This window comes from Ostrinia furnacalis, unplaced genomic scaffold (genome assembly GCF_004193835.3).
Source record: "Ostrinia furnacalis isolate ACB-3 unplaced genomic scaffold, ASM419383v2 OfSCF4882, whole genome shotgun sequence".
Lineage (NCBI taxonomy): Eukaryota > Metazoa > Arthropoda > Insecta > Lepidoptera > Crambidae > Ostrinia > Ostrinia furnacalis.
Window position 1 is genome coordinate 58,856 of NW_021135121.1, and position 19,673 is coordinate 78,528.

A 19,673-nucleotide genomic window follows, 5' to 3' on the forward strand; every position below is an offset into this window, starting at 1 on the left:
TCTCCAAAAACAGTTATAAATTACCTGTCCGTAATTTTATGGTTATTACCAATTAAAGTAGCCAAAATCATCTATAAATAGATCAATAAGCCACAACCCAAACACGTCTGGTCGGCGTGTGGTCAATCGGTTGCGTAATATTGTCTAATAATGGGCAATATAAGATAGTTGATATAATTTATAGATTTATCATTTGGTAGCTATTTACGATATTTCTTTCCACAGCTAAATTATTTTTTATGATTGTTCATAAGTAACACAAGTTGGTTGGCAGCATTTATTTTATTCACCGGTTTATAGATTTTTTTTGCCTATTTATGTAATCTTAATCAAAACATAAAATTATGATTTGATAAATTATACCGATTTATTATAAAAAACATAACTAAATGTACATTTATTATAGGCACAGTAAAAAAAAACTAAACCGGTCTATGAAATAAATGGGGCAAGTCAACTCATAAATTAAAAACAATCATCAAAGACAATTTAACTGTGGAGGTGTCGTAAAAGGCCATCAAATTATAATTTGATAAATTATACCAAATATTCAAAATTACCTTTTATAATTTATCTGGCTCCAACTAAACAGAACTTGTACAAACCATGATTATCATAATCAAGCTTTACATTGTAGAATATTTTTTTAGTGAACTCGGACACCTAGAAAATCGATAAAAACTTAAATTTTCATCAACAATACTTATAATAAACAATTTAAGATCATAAGTCAGTTGTTTAGACCTCTGCCTATTTAGATAACTGTCATCTTCACGGACGCAACATTATCATAGGTCGCAGATATACTATTATAGTATCGATTATTCGGGACAATAGTAATTCGATCTCTACTCGCCATTTGAGCCAAAGCCGCAGTGTCGGGTTACGGTCGTGTCAAGTACAGTCAAGGTAAAAAGCTATGAGATTAATAAGAGTCGAAAATAATTTGGATTTTCCATTCAAAGTAACTTATTAGAAGCAGTGAATAGCAACCATCAATAGATTAGTTGAAACCATAAACCAAAATCCAAGAGCTATATTAATTTAATATGATTAGCCAATAGCATTAATTTAGAATATCAATGGCTGAACAATTCGGATAGAAACGACTATAAATGCCGACTACGTAAAAATAATTATAAAAATATGTTATTTGCATAGACGTGGTATGGTATGGGTGACCATAGAGCTGTATCATTTCTTCAATTAATAGCATTAGAACCAGGCGAAATTTTAGAAAGTGCAGTTTACTCTTTAGTTTATGACTGTACTCACAAATACGATATCAATTTCCAATACCGTCTACTAAATAGACTTCCTAAATCGATACTCTGTTTTTTTATTATTTAAAGATGTGTTACGAAATAGACAAGTACTTATAATAACATTATTTCGTAACAAGTTCGACGTTCAATAGTCTGTTATCTTCAATGAATATTAATTAGAATGAAATCAAAGACGTAGTTTGTTATATTAAGATTTAATTAAGAACTTTGATAACTTTGCTTACGATCTAATTTATACAGTCTGAGTGGAGTTTAGAAGCTCATATTGCTTGGCATAGTCGAGATATCTTCTGAAGGGCTCTGGCTGGAGCTGAATGAACTAAGCGTCTCCCTCGTCTCCTCTTTGATCTTGAGGTGTTCTGTGCTGGAAGGAGGGCGGGGCAACATCGGCCGATCCTTGTCTTTGTGCTCCTTGTCTTTGGACGACTTGTCTTTGCTGCTGTGCTTGTGCTTATGCTTGTGTTTGTGCTTCTTTTTATCTTTCTTCTTCTTCTTGGCCTAAAACAAGTTTAGTTGTTAATTAATTTGAAACTTTCGCGTTGCAGAATTGAATTAATTATTACCTAGCAGCGTATCGCGTTAAAACCATAACTTAAATTTAAACCTTAAGTTTATATTAATTCAAGTTTAGTTGTTATTTTGTTGTAAGAGTACCGAAGGCCTAGAGACTAACGACCGAAGATTTGTCCAGAGTTGAAGAGGTCGAGTCGAGGAAGTATAAATAAATAAAAAATAAAAATTTTGGAAATACATTACGTAACCGGAATTAATAAAATAAATGGACCCTTCCTTTACAGCTAGATCAGGATCAATGAGATATCACGTCGAATACTCTGACATCGTAATAGGTACGGTAAGTTATTTTAATCATTTGTTAATCTTTTTTTTCGTATCGTAAGCCGTGCTTTTTTGTGCGTTAAAAAAGACGCCGTGGTTTACTAATGTCATGGGTACATGAGTTGGAATGCGAATTATGTAACTATGTTAAAAAAAAATTTTTTATTTACGCCACAAAAAGGCCTTCGCACTACGGTTTTAATGTCAGATTGCCGATCTAAGTTAAGCTAAGTATCACTACTAACACAAACATTATATTTAGCTTTACATTTATAAATCATAAGTAACTTATTTTTATATTTTTCACAGTTTTATTGTGTAAATTGTGTGTTTTAATAACTAAAATCAATTCAGTAGTCAAACCCTTAACACACGTTTTAAGCACGCGCTAAACTCCACGTGATAAACGTGATGATTAAAAACAATAGTAAAAAGTATTTAATGGTTTCATCCATTATCATAAAAAAGAATGAGAATATAAGCACGCCAATATCTTTTATGTAAATAAAATGGAAACTAGTTCGAGAACTGGATCGTGAACCGATTATAATAACAAAGTTAATTAATGTATACAATCAATGCATTATCTGATCGTTTCAAAAGTTGTGAAATAGTATGTATACAGGGTGTAACTGACAGTTTGGAAAATTTTTGATCATAGTCCTGAATATAATATCGTTTTTGCGGAATAAAATACGAACTCTTTTTATTCTCTTCTAAATGTACAAAGTTATGGATAGACTTTATTGAAAACGTCGTGAGGAAAAAAGAGAAGATTTCCCACCCCGTTGACGGGGCAGATCCACCGGGGCCGTTGGGACTAACCCCTTTTTTTGCCACGATTTTTAAAATTATTGTATGTCAAAACATATTTTAACTATCCTCTACTACTCAACTACACTCTGTATTTTACGGATATAAACTTGTTACCTATAGTTTATAATGTTTTGTCTAGAATTTTAATATCAAATACACTGTTTTATAGCTGATTTGACTTACTGATACGGAGTGACGTACTATTTAAGAAAACAAAAGTATTTTTATTTATTGGTTCATTCTAAGATAACATAATTAGTGACGGTTCCTGGTTTAGTAAGTAATATAAGTAGCTCGTTTTTTCTACGCGGCACGCAACAATTTTTTAACATAGCAAGAATTTTCTTACTTTTAACTTAACAATGAGAAGCGTCTTATCCAAGTTTAGAATAAATATTTTGTGGCAGCATAAAGTTCCAATTGATCGTCTATTGCTCGACTTCCTGAACGTGTAGCGTTCTAGGCGCGCAAACGCCTATTATGGCTAGTCCCTAAAGGTAAAAGGTTCTCATGATTAAATTCTCATAGACTTCGACAATGGCTATCCCTGGGACCACTCAAACTTCACTAGTTGGGTTTCGTTGGAGGCCAAGCTACAGATACCGACTATACAGAAGTTGCAGCAGTGGGAACGAGAGGCGGGAAAGATGTAGATCGCGACTATAAAGGAGTTTATTATTATTGGTTTTTGGGCCTTCATTTGAGCCAGCTCGACCAGGTTTGATCTATTGTGGCAGCCCTTTCGTTTAGAGTTCACTGCTTAGTCCCGTTGAGTCTATAAATTTCCAGATTCTTTGGAGCGTGATATCTGCTATCTCATCCGGGTGCATGATGCGTCGCCCGAGATGGATACTTCTTTTGCTCATAAGCGGGCCGCATGAGCAAAGAACATGCATGGCCGTTTCTTCTTCTGTATGGCAGAATCTGCACAGAGTTTCCTCGGTATAAAGGAGTTGCAGTGGTGGGATAAGTCCCGTAGTCCCAAAAGGACTTACCTTAGGAGCGCCCATGTCGTCTTTAATGTCATGACGGAACATTCCCGGCTCGAACCCGATGGGGCCCGACGTGCCGGGTATACCGGGCAACGGCACCGCGTTGTCCGAAAACTCGCGTTTTGTTTCATCCTGAGAGAAAAAATAAACATTCATCATCATATCACCCATATGACGTCCATTGCTGAACGTAGGCTTCCCCCAATTAAGTTTCATAATGAGCGCTTGGTAGCAGCCTGCATCCAGCGCCTTCCTGCTACCTTTATGAGGTCGTCGGACCAACTTGTGGATGGACGTTCTACGCTGCTAAAAATAAACATTATCACTACATTTTATTGATAAGGCATTATTAGAATTATTTTCACACTAGCGGCCGCCCGCGACTTCGTACGCGTGGACCTCGTTTTACTCCATTAGGGGTGGAGTTTCGTAAAATCAGCTCTTAGCATTTATAGCGCATACATTTTAAATTTCAACTCTCTTACTTTTTAAACACATAGGACTTTCATAATATAAACTTCCAACCCTCCTTTTATCTCCTTAGCCCCCGTGGTTGATTTCTAATGATACATTTTCAGTATATGTACCACCACCACCATTTCAGCCATAGGACGTCCACTGCTGAACATAGGCCTCCCCCAATGCTTTCCATGTTGATCGATTGGAAGCGGCCTGCGTCCAGCGCTTCCCTGCTACCTTTACGATGTCGGCGGTCCACCTTGTTGATGGAAGTCCCACGCTACGTTTTCCGGTAAGCGGCCTCCATTCCAGAACCATTCTGTCCCATCGGCCATCAGTTCTGCGTACTATGTGCCCTGCCCATTGCCACTTCAGCTTGCTAATCCGTTGGGCTATGTCAGCGACTTTGGTTCGTTTACGGATCTCCTCATTTCTGATTCGATCTCGCAAAGAAACACCAAGTATAGCCCTCTCCATAGCACGCTGTGCAACTGAGCTTCTGTATACGGCCTATAGTGAGAGGCCACGTTTCCGAGCCGTAAGTTATCACTGGTAACACACATTGGTTATACACTCTAGTCTTCAGGCATTGAGGTATTTTGGACGAAAAGATGTTGCGTAGTTTCCCGAACGCTGCCCAGCCTAGTTGGATTCGACGACTGACCTCTTTCTCGAAATTGGACCTACCTGGATCGTTTGTCCCAGGTAGACAAACCTACTTGTCGAAAATCTCGAGAATTGAGCTCCCAACTGAAACTGGGTAGGGCGCAACATGGACATTCGACATAAGCTTCGTTTTGTCCATGTTCGCCCTCACGCCTACCTGTTGGGAAAATCGATTAAGGTCTTCGAGCATTGTTCCAAGATCTTCCAACGATTCTGCCATGACCACAATATCGTCAGCAAACCGATGTGTACACAGTACCACAGTGTACCGAACAGTATATTATGTACACCTCCACAATATCTAGAGATCATAGTGAGCGTACATTTTAACTTTCAAGTCTCTTACTTTAAAAACCGAGGACTGCAATAATATACAGACTTCCAACCCCCTTTTTAACTCCCTTAAGGGTTGAATTTTGCAAAATTTCGTCTTAGTGACTACCTACGTTCTAAAAGGAGGTGTATTCCACTTTGATCACCTGGCTTTGATCAGCCAGTGAGACTTGTAGTTTCTGAGACTTCGTGGTGAGTGAGTGAGTCACTTAGTCATTCAATTACCTTTCTTTCTACTAAAATTATACGTACCTATAGTAATTATCATTAAAATCAAATAAGTAAGTACCTACCTACCAACCTAAGTAATTAAAATAAAGACCCTACCAAAAAACTAACAAATTACATACAGAAAATAAAAACGAAGTAATTCTTATCCTATTTAACTACAATCGCCCACGCGCCCATCCCATTTGTCCGCCGCTGAACCGTACCCTAATATTCATCTCGGTAGATGGCGGCACATAGTAAGAATTTGCAAGGAAGTTTGTAAAAAGTCACTAATTAACACTTTGACTTGCTCGTTTAAACACAGTTTTTTTTCTCTCTTATATTCGTGGTTCCAGCGGCAATCTATAGGGAACTACAATAATCCACTCCTGTGTCCGTTTGCACTGTTCTTTGTCATGGGTAGGGTGGAGTCCAGTGACTCAGTTGCCCTCAGTGGTCATGGTTTACTTGTTTAGACACAGTGAATGATTCAAATAGGTACATACAGTGAATGGTTCAATTACATAAAATATCTTTATTTAATAAATTTCAATATTATTTACGAACAGCGCTATTCATAGTACATGTAATATTTAGTTACTAATTTACTAATGATGTCGATAGATGGCGTTTGACAGCTTTGCCTTCATGAATATTTACGAACCTCAAAATTTTTTGTCAGGCGCGAGAAGATTTTAACCAATGACGATAGATGGCGCTTTTCAACGTCTTATGAAAATCCCAAATATTTTACAGGACCCTATTTTTTTCCAAAATAAAATTTAGCCTATGTTACTCGTGAGTAATGTAGCTTTCGAATGGTGAAAGAATTTTTAAAATCGGTCCAGTAGTTTTTGAGCCTATCCATTACAACTAAACAAACAAACAAACAAACAAACAAACAAACAAAGTTTTCCTCTTTATAATATTAGTGTAGATAAAATCCTCATCAAATGCCATTATTTGCATTGATTACTTTGAAGAGATTGAAGATGATGAAACTAGACGGAAACATTGCGAATGATGCAATGTGGGCGACTTAATTGGTTCAAGTATTTAATTTAATCACACACACATAATTTATATCGCCTATTGATAAGAGTAAGAGACCTGTAAGCTGAAAATACGACTGTTATGATATAGACTATAATTTTAATAACTATAAAAAAAAATTTTGTTAGTTGGCACCGATATAATGAAAAGTTGTAGATAGAATTTCGGTTCGAAATGGTGGTGGTACTGACATGGAAAATTCCTAGGTTCCTAGGACGTTAGAAATCACATGTCATGGCTGTCATGATGAGTCTTTAGCTTAGGCCAGGTTGCTAGCGGGAGCGAGCGCGCGGTGTTGTACTCAAACAACTGAAATCTTTCAAGTGTCCACAGTAGCACATGCGCGCGTTTCATATACAACCCAGTCGAGATAGGCTGGTTTTAGAATCGCGCTGATCGGTCGCTGATCGTCGGCGTTGACAGATCAATATGTATATAATTGAAGGGAACGTTCCTGAGTGACGCTGATCGTTCGGCGCCGACGCTTCATACATTTCGGCTCTCAGCGCTGACGGTCAGCGTGCGTCAGCGTGATTCTAAAACCAGCCTTAACTGCGCACTAGCAGCCGTGACGTCATATCGACGCTCTGGTACGGACGGGGCACTCGGGCAGATGTGCGGGTGAGTGCGAGGAATTCGCATTTTAGCGAGGTGGTAGCAACTTTTAAAGAGAAGTATCTAGGATGTCTGTATGGAGCATGACGTCATAGTCACCAGAGAGAGACAGTGCAGAAGTGTTGAGGAGTATCTATAAGGTATACTCCATGGTAGTGAAATAGTACTCACTTAAGAGTTGACGGCTGCGTTCTGAACAGTAATCACGTCTAGACACTAGAAACTCCTAAGAAACAATGAAGCAATGTTTAGGAGCACCTATAAGCTATTCCTAGGTAAAGCCTGGTCCGTGAGCACGTAGAATCCCGTCCAATGACCCCAAGCTACCCATCCTTATCGCTCGCGCGTAATTATATTGCTGTCGCGACTGTGCGACGCGCGCCCGCAGTGAGTGTGCGAGCGCGACAGCAACATAATTCTGTGCGAACGACAAGGATGGGCAGCTTGGGGTCATTGGACGGGATTCTACGAGCTCACGAACCAAGCTTTAGTAGGCACTCACAGGAATCCCGCGGCTGCGTCAAGAACAGTAGTCACGTCGAGCTTGACATCATTACACTAGAGACTAAGGCCGTATACAGAAAGAAAGCTGGAAACTTATAAGCGCTTTCCAGCGCTTGTCAGCGCTGGTCCGTTAGTTCACAAAGGAAGCAAGTTGAACGGCATTTTATATGGCAGCGTCCAGCGCTGACCAGCGCGTGTTGGAACTTGTCGGCGCCCTTCAGTGCTTATTGGCGCGCGTTCATATATTTTTCTGCGCGGGTTACCAGCGGTAAGCGCTTATAAGTTTCCAGCTTTCTTTCTGTATACGGCCTTAGAGACAGTGCTGCAATGTTCAGGAGCTTCTAGCTGCGGGTATTGGTCTCACACTCACATGGAAGTCCATGGGCGTGTCGTGCACGGTGGTCACGTCGAGCTTGACGTCCTCCTCCTTGATGGCTGACAGCGGCACCGGCAGCAGTTCATCTGTTTTGACCGGCTCCAGCGGCGGCAGTAGAGATGAAGATTCAAGCATAGGAATGTCCGTCTCGATTTTTAACTGGCAATAAAAAATAACACAAATATAGCCTGACCAGGAACATAAAAACCCTGGCATAGTGGCGCGTCAATTGCATTTGATAGTGCAACACTGAGTACAGTCGTACCTGTGTTAAATTAATAGGCTAACTTTATGTATCAGGATTCAGGATTACGGGCTAATTTGATATTTTCATAAATTAACGAAAAAATATTATTATAGGTAACCTGGTTTAAATAAATTAAATGAAACCATCAATCGAGCTAGTAGGATTTATTTTATTATTCATCAATAATCAAATTCAGAACTTGAATATTCAACTGCAATGTCTGCTCATGAACGCTTCAAACTCGGTACTTCTTTCCCAATTCCATAAAATTCAACACTTAGAAAGTGACAAAAAACTTTAAAATAGGTAGTTGAAACAAACCACAGCTAATTTTCATAGTGGACTGTACTATACGATAAACATGTCAGTCAATTTGACAACCTTTGTTGGAAACATTATTCAATGAAAATATTGTCCGAACCCTTGGTATTTCTCTTCGACAAATACTTTAACACATTGTGAACCACTTTTCTTTCACGACTATAAAAATATTTTAGCAATTTCATTCACAAAATCAATTGCGCACATTTAAAATAAAGTTTGTTTACACTTTGACAGCAATAGACTGACATGCAAGGTGACATGTCAATGAAGTTTTCAGTTACTGTTGCCATTAAAAGAAATTAGTACCATTAGTTTTCCGCAACATGGCGAGGGTTTTTATGTTCCTGGTCAGGCTATAATTGAAGGGGTGAGTGGACAAAGGTGTTATGTGACAAGCATTCATACATTTCAGGATTCAAATGTAGTATGAGCAGATTAACATTTTCAAACACTCATAACTCATTTTGTTAGTTAAAACCTTTGTCCACTCACCGCTTCAATTACTAGAATATCATTCAAGTAGTATAGTAACGCACATTGGGTCGAGTCATGCTAACAGAAGATTTTGTGTGATGACAGGTTAGTTCGAAAGGTGATCAATCTCGTTATACCTACATCGCGGTATTATTGTTGCGGTATTTTTGCTAGATATTAGAAACATGGAGTGAATACAAAAAACATTCAAAGACTCGGCTCGGACTTCAGACTTCAGAGTAATATACACGCGAGGATACATAAAGCCAAATATCTTACGAACTTACTCTTACTAACTTGTAAATAGTGTTATTATACAACAAAATTTACAATGCTGCTAGTTTGTACAAGCTTTGTATTATGTATATTTAAAGATAAAATAAAATACAAATTACATATACTCACATCTTCAACCACCTCCTGTTTGATAACGGGCTTCAATTCCAACTCCTTCTGTCTCTCTTTCTCCCTATTTTCCCTCTCCCTCTCCCGTTCTAGCCTCTCACGTTCTTTATGGTGCATTTGTTTCATCATAGCCTGTATTTCGGGTAAGGGCACACATATCGGCCGTTTTGGCCCGTACAGTGTGTAGTAAAGGTCAACTAGGTCGCATCGGAGTCGAGCGTCGTTTGATAGATGGCTGTTTATGTTGTTCCATAACCTGGAAATGGACTCCTTGTTAAATAAAATTGTGCTATTGTTAAAAAATTTCATATTCCAAAAGGGCCAAAGTATGTTTTACATAATTTGGTTAAAATATGAATGGAGTGTTATGGGAGCGGCACGGGAAGGATGAAACTGACATAATATTATGACATGACAGATCATTTATAAGTCTGAAGCATATAAGATATGACTACAGATTCTGTAGTCTCGCTGATATTTGACGTTACAGAAACACCTCAGGCCTTGCCTCAGTTATGCGCTAAGCCTGTGTTTATTTATTTTATTTTATTTATTTGGAAAACAAAACAGATTACATTCTTTACATGGTTTAAACAATACTTAAATGTAGATATAGACTAAAATGTGACCCTGAACATGTTTTCACAGATTCGTTATACATGCATTAGGTAGCAATAGACTCGAAAGTAAATTGCACGGTGTCTTAACTCATATCTTGGAATATAAATACGAGTCTCAAACTGGTCAAATATTCTGTGCCACACAAAGGCCGAGACCTTTCTTCACTGCTGTTAAGAGTAAAGAAAAGTCTAGTCGTACCTATGAACCACCGCGTCTGTGTCCAAACGATGTCTCTGCGCTCGCTCGAAGGGCGGGTTGCTGATCATCAGTCTAGCGAGCCCGTGCTTCACGCAAGGGTCGGGGTCGTTCTCCACTGCTGTCAGAACTGATGACAAGTCTACTCTAACTGCACAAATATGTCAAATGTCACCTGTGGACCACCGCGTCTGTGTCCAAACGATGTCTCTGCGCTCGCTCGAAGGGCGGATTGCTGATCATCAGTCTAGCGAGCTCGTGCTTCACGCAAGGGTCCGGGTCGTTCTCCACTGCTATCAGAACCGATGACAAGTCTACTCTAACTGCACAAATATGTCAAATGTCACCTGTGGACCACCGCGTCTGTGTCCAAGCGATGTCTTTGCGCTCGCTCGAAGGGCGGGTTGCTGATCATCAGTCTAGCGAGCCCGTGTTTGACGCAAGGGTCGGGGTCGTTCTCCACTGCTGTCAGAATCGATGACAAGTCTACTCTAGCTGCACAAATATGTCAAATGTCACCTGTGGACCACCGCGTCTGTGTCCAAGCGATGTCTCTGCGCTCGCTCGAAGGGCGGATTGCTGATCATCAGTCTAGCGAGCCCATGCTTCACGCAAGGGTCAGGGTCGTTTTCCACTGCAGTCAGAAGTGAAGACAAGTCTTCAGGCTTGCCGTCCACTCGAACGAAGTCCACTAGGCACTCGAATGCGGCGAGTCGCACGTCTGTGATAAAAAAACTTCGTAAATACACTAAAATACGCCTATACGAAGTCCGTCATATCAAAAAAGGGAATTTGACACACAGTATGACACATGTAAAGTTCATAATGTTTCATACTGTGTGTCAAATTCTCTTCAGATTCATATTATATGAACAAGATTATGAGCTTTAAAAACCACAAAAAGTTGTAATTCATAAAATAAAAAAAGATGATCAAGATATTGGACAGAATAATGTTACTTTAAAGTTAGCAGTGTTTAGTTCTTTTTTTGTGATCTAACTTTAATGGGCAAGACAGTTTTTGTTCTATTATTGTGGGTGGAGCTGTAAACAGAACATGTTAAATACTAATTTTCTCATAACTTACCAATATACTGTCCATACTGCGCATACGCTCTGAATATCGTAGGTGTGCTGGGCAAATGTCCACATTGCTGCAGCCTCCGTATTGCGCGTAGGCAACTCACTGTCACCGTGTTTTTGTAACATGGCAACACTTTTTCTAAGTTTAACACCCTGGTGATTTCTTCGAGAACTAATTTTGTATCCGCTGAGAGCGAGTCGACGGTTATTGGTGCTCCCTGCATCAATACATTAAAACCAGAGTAAATACAAATGAGTAGGTCATCTTCATAGAAACGCACGGGCGCGGTTTGTATGTGAGCGCGCCAACACGTATGCGGCGCGCACGCACACACTGACAAAAATTTGCGGGGATTAGCGAGAGCAAGTTCTGGTTGCGCCGAATTTTGTCAGTGTGTGCGTGCGCGCCGCATATGTATATTGGCGCGCTCACATACAAACCGCGCTCGGTGCGTTTCTATGAAGATGACCTACCCATTTGTATTTACTCTGTTAAAACTCAATGAAATTATAATTTAAATACAAGATACAAGCAAGTTTGAACTTTATTGCTTTATAGCAAAAGTACTCTATTGCTTATGTAACCTCAGATCCGGTAACTATTGTTCAGCCAAAGTAAATAAATACAGTAGTTACTTACCGGTTGCAACACAGATATAACCGGCGTAATAGTCGCCGCCAGGGCGTCCACTAGCGCCGCCTTGTAATAGTTGTCGGAGAAATGGTTTTTGGAGTTGTCGTTATACTTGAAGAGATCTAAGAGGAATCTGACTACCTCTGGTGGGCAGATGCCGTGGATGTTTCGGAGGCCTGAAATAGAGGTATAAGTTAGAATGTTTCGTCAACCTACAAAAAAAGAACCTGAGTTGCACCATCTTACTTTAATTTTGACAAACGTCAAAAATTTGTCAAACTCCATACGAAAAGCATTACATTAACAGCCGGTTATTATTATTGTTATTGTAAAATAAGGTGGTCCAACCCAGCCTTAAGAACTTTCTCAGAATCAGTACATAATACAGATAATTTTTTAAAGTTACCACAACCCCTCTATTAGCTATTAGTAGTAGTTAGACCACCTGTCTCAGATCGAGCAGGTATCGCGTGTTTGACTCCCAGCGGGTTCAAAATTTTCTACTCAGTTTGATAAATTAATAATACTGATTTAACCACTGACCTGCCATCGCAACCGGTATGGTCTTCTGCAGGAAGTAATGCTGTAGATTGTCGAAGTTGTTCTGCTTTATGATGTGCGGCGCCGAGAATGACCCGAACATTTTGCGAAAGATCGTCAACATGGCCGGCGGGCCTGCCCACGTGCTTATCATCGCGTTTGCCACCTGAAAAGAGGCTTTATTAACAGATACAGGGAAAGAATAAGTCTACCTTCAAAAAAAGAAAACTATGACGAACGGATACTCCGTAAACAACAACGACCGGAATCAAAAAGATTAACATATTACAGTAATTTCAAAACTCAAATTTTCTAAAAAAAAATGGATTGTTTAACATTGTAAAAACGAAAACACCTTAGGGTGGGTTGCACCATCTTACGTTAATTTGACAAAAATCTGTCAAACTCCATACAAAAAGCACCGGTTATCGTCATAGTTACCGTTAAAGTTAGGTGGTGCAGCTCAGCCTTAGTGTCATAATCTCTGTTTAACCCTCCCGTAGTGAGAGGGTGGAATTCCCTCACCCTGAGCACTCCTAGCCGTTATCACTCCTATCACTCACTCCTACACTGACTAGGGGTACTACTAACTAGTGAATCAAACACCGTCTTGAGGTCAACTGAATTCGGACACCGCGCGCTAATATTTTGCCTTAATCTAAGAGGTGCCATCTATTGGCCAAATTACGTGAATTACCTGTCATCTAGCGCGCGGTGACATCTATCGGTAAACCACTAAACCTTAAACCGACGTCAACAATCTCAGATTTCTATGAATCGAGTTCAAGCGGATTTGTTGATCAACTAAACAACTTAATAATGGACATGAACAGTTGATTTTAAATCTAGATTTTATTATGATGAAATACATTTTTGAAATTCATTTGCTGAAATGGTGTTTGTTTTCAAATCACAAATCGGCAATAACTAAAAATTAATATGCCAACTTACCTTCGTCAAACAATGCGCAGCTCTACACCTTATCTTGTAAAACGCCTGCTCATTCTCTATGGTATCCGTCAGCGCTTTCCTCGTCGCCACTTCGGGGTAGTTGTGCAACGCGTCAATGGCCTCGCTCTGCGCGGTGACGTCACGCTCGTGACGCAGCTGGTACTGCCACTGGTAGTCAGGCTGGGATATCACCGTGCTCCGCAAGAGAGACATCTCTGGGTCTAGACGAATCCATAGGACGGGTGAGTCGCTGTGTTGGAAAATTGAGAGTGGTAAATATTACGAAAATTATTTATTTACAGTTTACTTCAGGAAGATCTCAGGTCTAACCTCTTGAGGCACAGAATATACTATAGGATCTTTGTTACTCGATACATTCGACATCGTAAGCTCAGACAAAGATACATAAAGATTTTCGTTAGTTTTCGGTGAATTCCACGTCTCATGCAAATCGTGTTCGTCAAAAAACCGACAATAGACGGAGCACAGTCGAGCACGAGCCAAACGCTAGAAGCGCGCTCGTTCGATGCTGGTAAGTCGGTCCACATTACACATTACACAAACATTTGTGTCGTCTAGCGTAGACTCACCTTTACATGCAATGAGTGCCGTCCCACTCCTAGATTCGGACTAGGGGTATACCAATATATCGTAGTTTCGTAGTCTAAAAGGAGTGGAACGGTGCTGTATACTTAGAGACTATTCAAAGACTCACTCCATAGCCGACAGATCCATGTCGACCTCCTCGCCGGTGCACAGCCGGATCTTCTTCGTCTTGTTCCTTCTGCTCTTGCTGTGGCAGGTGATGTCCGCTTCACGACCGTGTTCTATCTTACTGTACCATAGACAAGACTGTTCAAAGACTCACTCCATAGCCGACAGATCCATGTCGACCTCCTCGCCGGTGCACAGCGGAATTTTTTTCTTCTTGTTCCTTCTGCTCTTGCTGTGGCAGGTGATGTCCGCTTCACGACCGTGTTCTATCTTACTGTACCATAGACAAAGATTGTTCAAAGACTCACTCCATAGCCGACAGATCCATGTCGACCTCCTCGCCGGTGCACAGCGGAATTTTTTTCTTCTTGTTCCTTCTGCTCTTGCTGTGGCAGGTGATGTCCGCTTCACGACCGTGTTCTATCTTACTGTACCATAGACAAAGATTGTTCAAAGACTCACTCCATAGCCGACAGATCCATGTCGACCTCCTCGCCGGTGCACAGCGGAATTTTTTTCTTCTTGTTCCTTCTGCTCTTGCTGTGGCAGGTGATGTCCGCTTCACGACCGTGTTCTATCTTACTGTACCATAGACAAAGATTGTTCAAAGACTCACTCCATAGCCGACAGATCCATGTCGACCTCCTCGCCGGTGCACAGCGGAATTTTTTTCTTCTTGTTCCTTCTGCTCTTGCTGTGGCAGGTGATGTCCGCTTCACGACCGTGTTCTATCTTACTGTACCATAGACAAAGATTGTTCAAAGACTCACTCCATAGCCGACAGATCCATGTCGACCTCCTCGCCGGTGCACAGCGGAATTTTTTTCTTCTTGTTCCTTCTGCTCTTGCTGTGGCAGGTGATGTCCGCTTCACGACCGTGTTCTATCTTACTGTACCATAGACAAAGATTGTTCAAAGACTCACTCCATAGCCGACAGATCCATGTCGACCTCCTCGCCGGTGCACAGCGGAATTTTTTTCTTCTTGTTCCTTCTGCTCTTGCTGTGGCAGGTGATGTCCGCTTTCACGACCGTATTCTCTATTTGGAGGGTGTGCTTGAAGGTGCCATCTAACTCCTGGAGCTGGACTAGGAGTGGACCGACGTATTTGCGAATGCCACGGTCGTGGACGCAGTCTTGACGGATTTCTAGCTCCACTGTGTTTCTGGAAGGATGAAGTGTGATAAGTTTTTGTTTCATTGGATATGTAAATGAAAGGATTTGTTACCCTATTACCAGTGTTTTTGGTGTCTGTTCCCTGATTCAAGGTAAAGTTCACTTGAGAGGGAAATTCAGGCAAATAGTGTAAAATGGCATTCAAAACTCCATTCGAACTTAAGCATAGAGAATAGCCAGAATATGAATATGTCACTGAGCGTTGATTATACTGGATTTTCTTTCCATTTAGCGGATTTTAGCGTAAAACTAACATAATAATATACCTTTAGATTATTGTACTTGTTAATAAACCAGTAAAAAATGCATAAGTATCTAAATATTCTAGAATAAATTTTATCAACACAAAATTACTTACCTCTTCCTATTAAACACGGACGTGAGTTGAAACTTAGCGTGACCACCAGTCCGCACCCACTGGTCAACGAAAACCGCCATATGCTTCCCAGTCACAGTGAATATGGCCTTCACAAACGAATTAGTGGACAGAAGCAGTTGGCCCCACAGGCCGCTGCCGATTTTGGTGTTGGCGGCTGTTGTGGCCAATGAGAGTTGTTTGTTGAAGACCTGGAGAAGCAACTCTTGGCCGATGCGTTGCTCCAACATTCGGAGGACTAGGTGGGATTTCTTGCGCATGATCTGTGGGTGACATAATTTTTTTTTGGGTGACCTTTAAGGTAGTCTTACGAACTAAGCGTCACAGACGCAGTGTCTTTAGCTTTGGTCTTAAGGTAGCCTTTCGAACTAAGCGTCACAGACGCAGCGTCTTTAGCTTTGGTCTTAAAGGTAGCCTTTGGAAGCGAGTTAGTGACGCGGCGTTGCACAAGACCAAAGCTAAAGACGCTGCGTCTGTGACGCTTAGTTCGAAAAGCTACCTTTAAGACCAAAGCTAAAGACGCTGCGTCTGTGACGCTTAGTTCGAAAAGCTACCTTTAAGACCAAAGCTAAAGACGCTGCGTCTGTGACGCTTAGTTCGAAAGGCTACCTTAAGGGAGGATGGAGAAATGGTTGTTACTTCTCCAAACAACTATAGAAGGATTTTGAAAGACTACAATGCTTTACATCAGAATTGTATTTGCTACAAATAAAATAATGTAAATAATTCAAAGACTGCGCTTTTACCTCGATGTATCTCGGCGACATGGTGTGAACGTTGCGTACGGGAAAGTAGAACATGTCTTTGGGTTCGACTCTCGCGCCGCTGGCTGGTGGCTGCCAAGGATCTAGCACCATCCCACCGTACTGCTCTTCATAGCTTACCACCTACAAAAAAAATACCGACCGAATAGGCTTTTCGCCTAAATTTCAATAATTAGTTAATAATATACCTTGATGCCTATTTAATACAAATGCGCTCTTATTTTGAAAAAAAAAGCTCATCTTCAAGGATTATTTTGCATTTTAAATAATATTTGACATAAAGCCCTCAAAAACGCTCACGACCGTCATGGCGTCTTGAGTGACGTCACTCCTTGCAAAACACAGCTGTTTTATAGGTAGTTCATTCAGCTTAAGATGGTGATTTAGACAGTTGAAACATTTCGTTTCATGAATCCAACTTCTTAAGAATAAAAATATTGAGGTGTAAAAATCAATCACGTTTTTGTGCTTTCATCCTTCCAAAATAACATTAATAATCTTTCTCAATTAACCTAAACAAGAATTTCAAATACTTATTAGTTTATTATTTATTAAAATTTGTGAAAAAATATTACATGAAATGCTTAATGCGTTAATCGGAACTTTTGCTCACATAGGGATGGACATGAACAATCGCGTCCAATCAATAATCGATATGGTGGTCATCTCACCATCGAATCACAATTAATCTCTCAGGCAGGTCAAATATTAGTCAGTACGTGTGCGTTTGCCTTGTATGGCCGGTTATGTTTTATGAGATTTCTCCACGAGTTGTTTGTTATTGTTATTTGTTGTTCTAATAGAATAAAATGCATAATATTTATTTTTTTGTGATTTATTGTGTAACAACGTTTATTCCATATCCAGATAATTAAAATTCGAAGATGTAATTTTGATTTTTCGTAGATAAAATTAAAAATCAAACAAATAAAAAATCGATTAAATTTCTTAAGAAAATATTCTCGATTCTAAAAAATATCGATTAGGTTTAAAAGAAGCGCCTCACTAAACAGAACTGTCATAATCAATACGCTAAATGGACTATAGTACGGAAATCTTAAAGTTATTTTAATTACTAATGGATCCATCGTATTACAAGTACTGTATAGTGCCCCAATGTACAAGCACAAGTATAAAAACGCCAAACAAGTTATTTATATACGTACCAAACAATCAGCAGATGCGTAAAAAGTGGCTGACACTCGCAAGAAAATATAATGCCCATTGTTTATCAACAAAATCAAGGATGTATTTTTGTGAAGATCATTTCAATGTAAGTTAGATATTTCACACAACATAATCTGATATCTATGTACCTACATTTANAAGGCTAAAACATCACACAAACCAACTTGCTAGAGAAATTGTGGAACAAACCCACAAGACCACCACAAGACTGAAAAGATGGCAAATATTACAGTTGGACCAAAGATGCTAGTGGCTTGGACTGAATATTGGAAGGCTGGACTAGATTGCTACGTGAATTAGTAAAAACCGAGGGAGAGAATTTACTGGAATACCCCTCCTCATGAACACAAACAAAAAAGCAAGACAAAACATCTGATTATGACCTAAGTCGATTGCAGATATAAAAAGGGGAAAAAAAAAAAAAAAAAAAATTTTATTTTTAGTACTTAATGTTTGAACTTAACCAACAATATGCAAATTATAATCAAAGTCATCAAAGACTCAGAACAAAAGACCAAAATTAAAAATTTAAATCAATTGGCTGACTGTTGAACTTATTCTTATTATTCATACAGCTAAATAATTACCTCAACCAAACTACCCTCTCCCTCAGGCACAACAAAGTGCAAGCCCCCTTGCGGGGACTCCAACGAGAACTCAATGCCGATGCGGAGGCCTCGGCCTTCCCCGACCAGGTGGGTGGCATCCTCTGGCACTTGTATGTGGAGCTCTCCGGAGTTGTGGTCAGGGTCAATCTTCTGAGCAGCCGCCAAGTGATACTGGGAAAATACTTCCAGAGATCTCCTGGAATTTTGATAGGATTTAAAATTAAATAATGATAAGAAGAAATTTTTATTAGGCCAATGATAATTTTACATAAAGATTGAAGTGTTAATGACTGCAGTAGTTAAAGACTGTATTACAGTCATTAGCACCATTAATGGACAATTTTGTTTGGCAGTTCCTTCGTTTGTTCGTTTCAGCCAAATGACGTCCACTGCTGGACAAAGGCCTCTAGAAAATCTACTGCTATCATTAGATTGTGAATTATTATAACATTTGTTTATCATAATTAGTCGCAATAATAGTATATAATTTGTTGTTATGTACACAATTTTACTCACGTATTTGGGTCAGCCTGGCAAATGTCTAAAAATGGATCACAATACTGAAAATTAGCCTCATATTGGTCGTTCAGGCAAACACGGTAGATACGGCATTGTTTGGCGTTGAGTCTGATGTACCGCAAGTTGTCTTTCAGCGGCACTATCGTCAGCTCCACGAAACCCTGCCAACATAACACCAGTTAAACAACAGTAACCACAAAAATAAAAAGCAGTACCATTAGGTCTTGCCGACTTACTATAATACTCCTTCTTTCAAAGCTGATACCAGTCAAGCTAAGAATTTGATGGGCTGTAAAGAAATAAAATTAAAGTTATAAAATTATTTCACTTTCCAAAACTTGTAAGACATGTTCTAACAAAATACTTATAATTTAAAGGGACGACAATTGTCGCCAGTCCGTTCTTTCTTCATTGTGTCGAATGATTTATTGTATTTATTCCCAAGCTTCTCAGCGACCCATATTTAATTATTTTATCAGAAAAGCAACATAAACAAAAATATTGCAGTCACTTTGAGATTTTGGTTGAAAACAGTTTGTATGTGCCTACGGATTTTAAAAATGTATCACTGTTTCTCTCATTTCATTGGTTGAAATAACAATACAGTAGTTTTTATTGGTTCTCTAGCCAGCTTCTAAAATATCCGTAGGCAAGACAACACTCGTTGCATAAGCGCGTCAAGCAGTGACATTTTGTTTTTTAATCTACA

General features: G+C 39.6%; 1 protein-coding gene across 1 annotated transcript; it reads right to left on the bottom strand.

Annotated features, from left to right (window-relative positions):
* Positions 1-1,464: 1,464 nt before the first annotated feature.
* Positions 1,465-19,574, bottom strand: Taf2 (TATA-box binding protein associated factor 2). Its single transcript, XM_028314643.1, is given in 17 exon segments — positions 1,465-1,784; positions 3,935-4,063; positions 8,142-8,306; positions 9,598-9,853; positions 10,761-10,925; positions 10,927-11,134; positions 11,500-11,713; positions 12,136-12,305; positions 12,673-12,835; positions 13,621-13,870; positions 15,259-15,498; positions 15,868-16,148; positions 16,632-16,772; positions 18,425-18,641; positions 18,962-19,125; positions 19,201-19,255; positions 19,333-19,574. Coding segments are annotated over 17 exon segments (3,108 nt in total). The 5' UTR covers positions 19,377-19,574; the 3' UTR covers positions 1,465-1,538.
* Between the last annotated feature and the right edge of the window lie 99 nt (positions 19,575-19,673).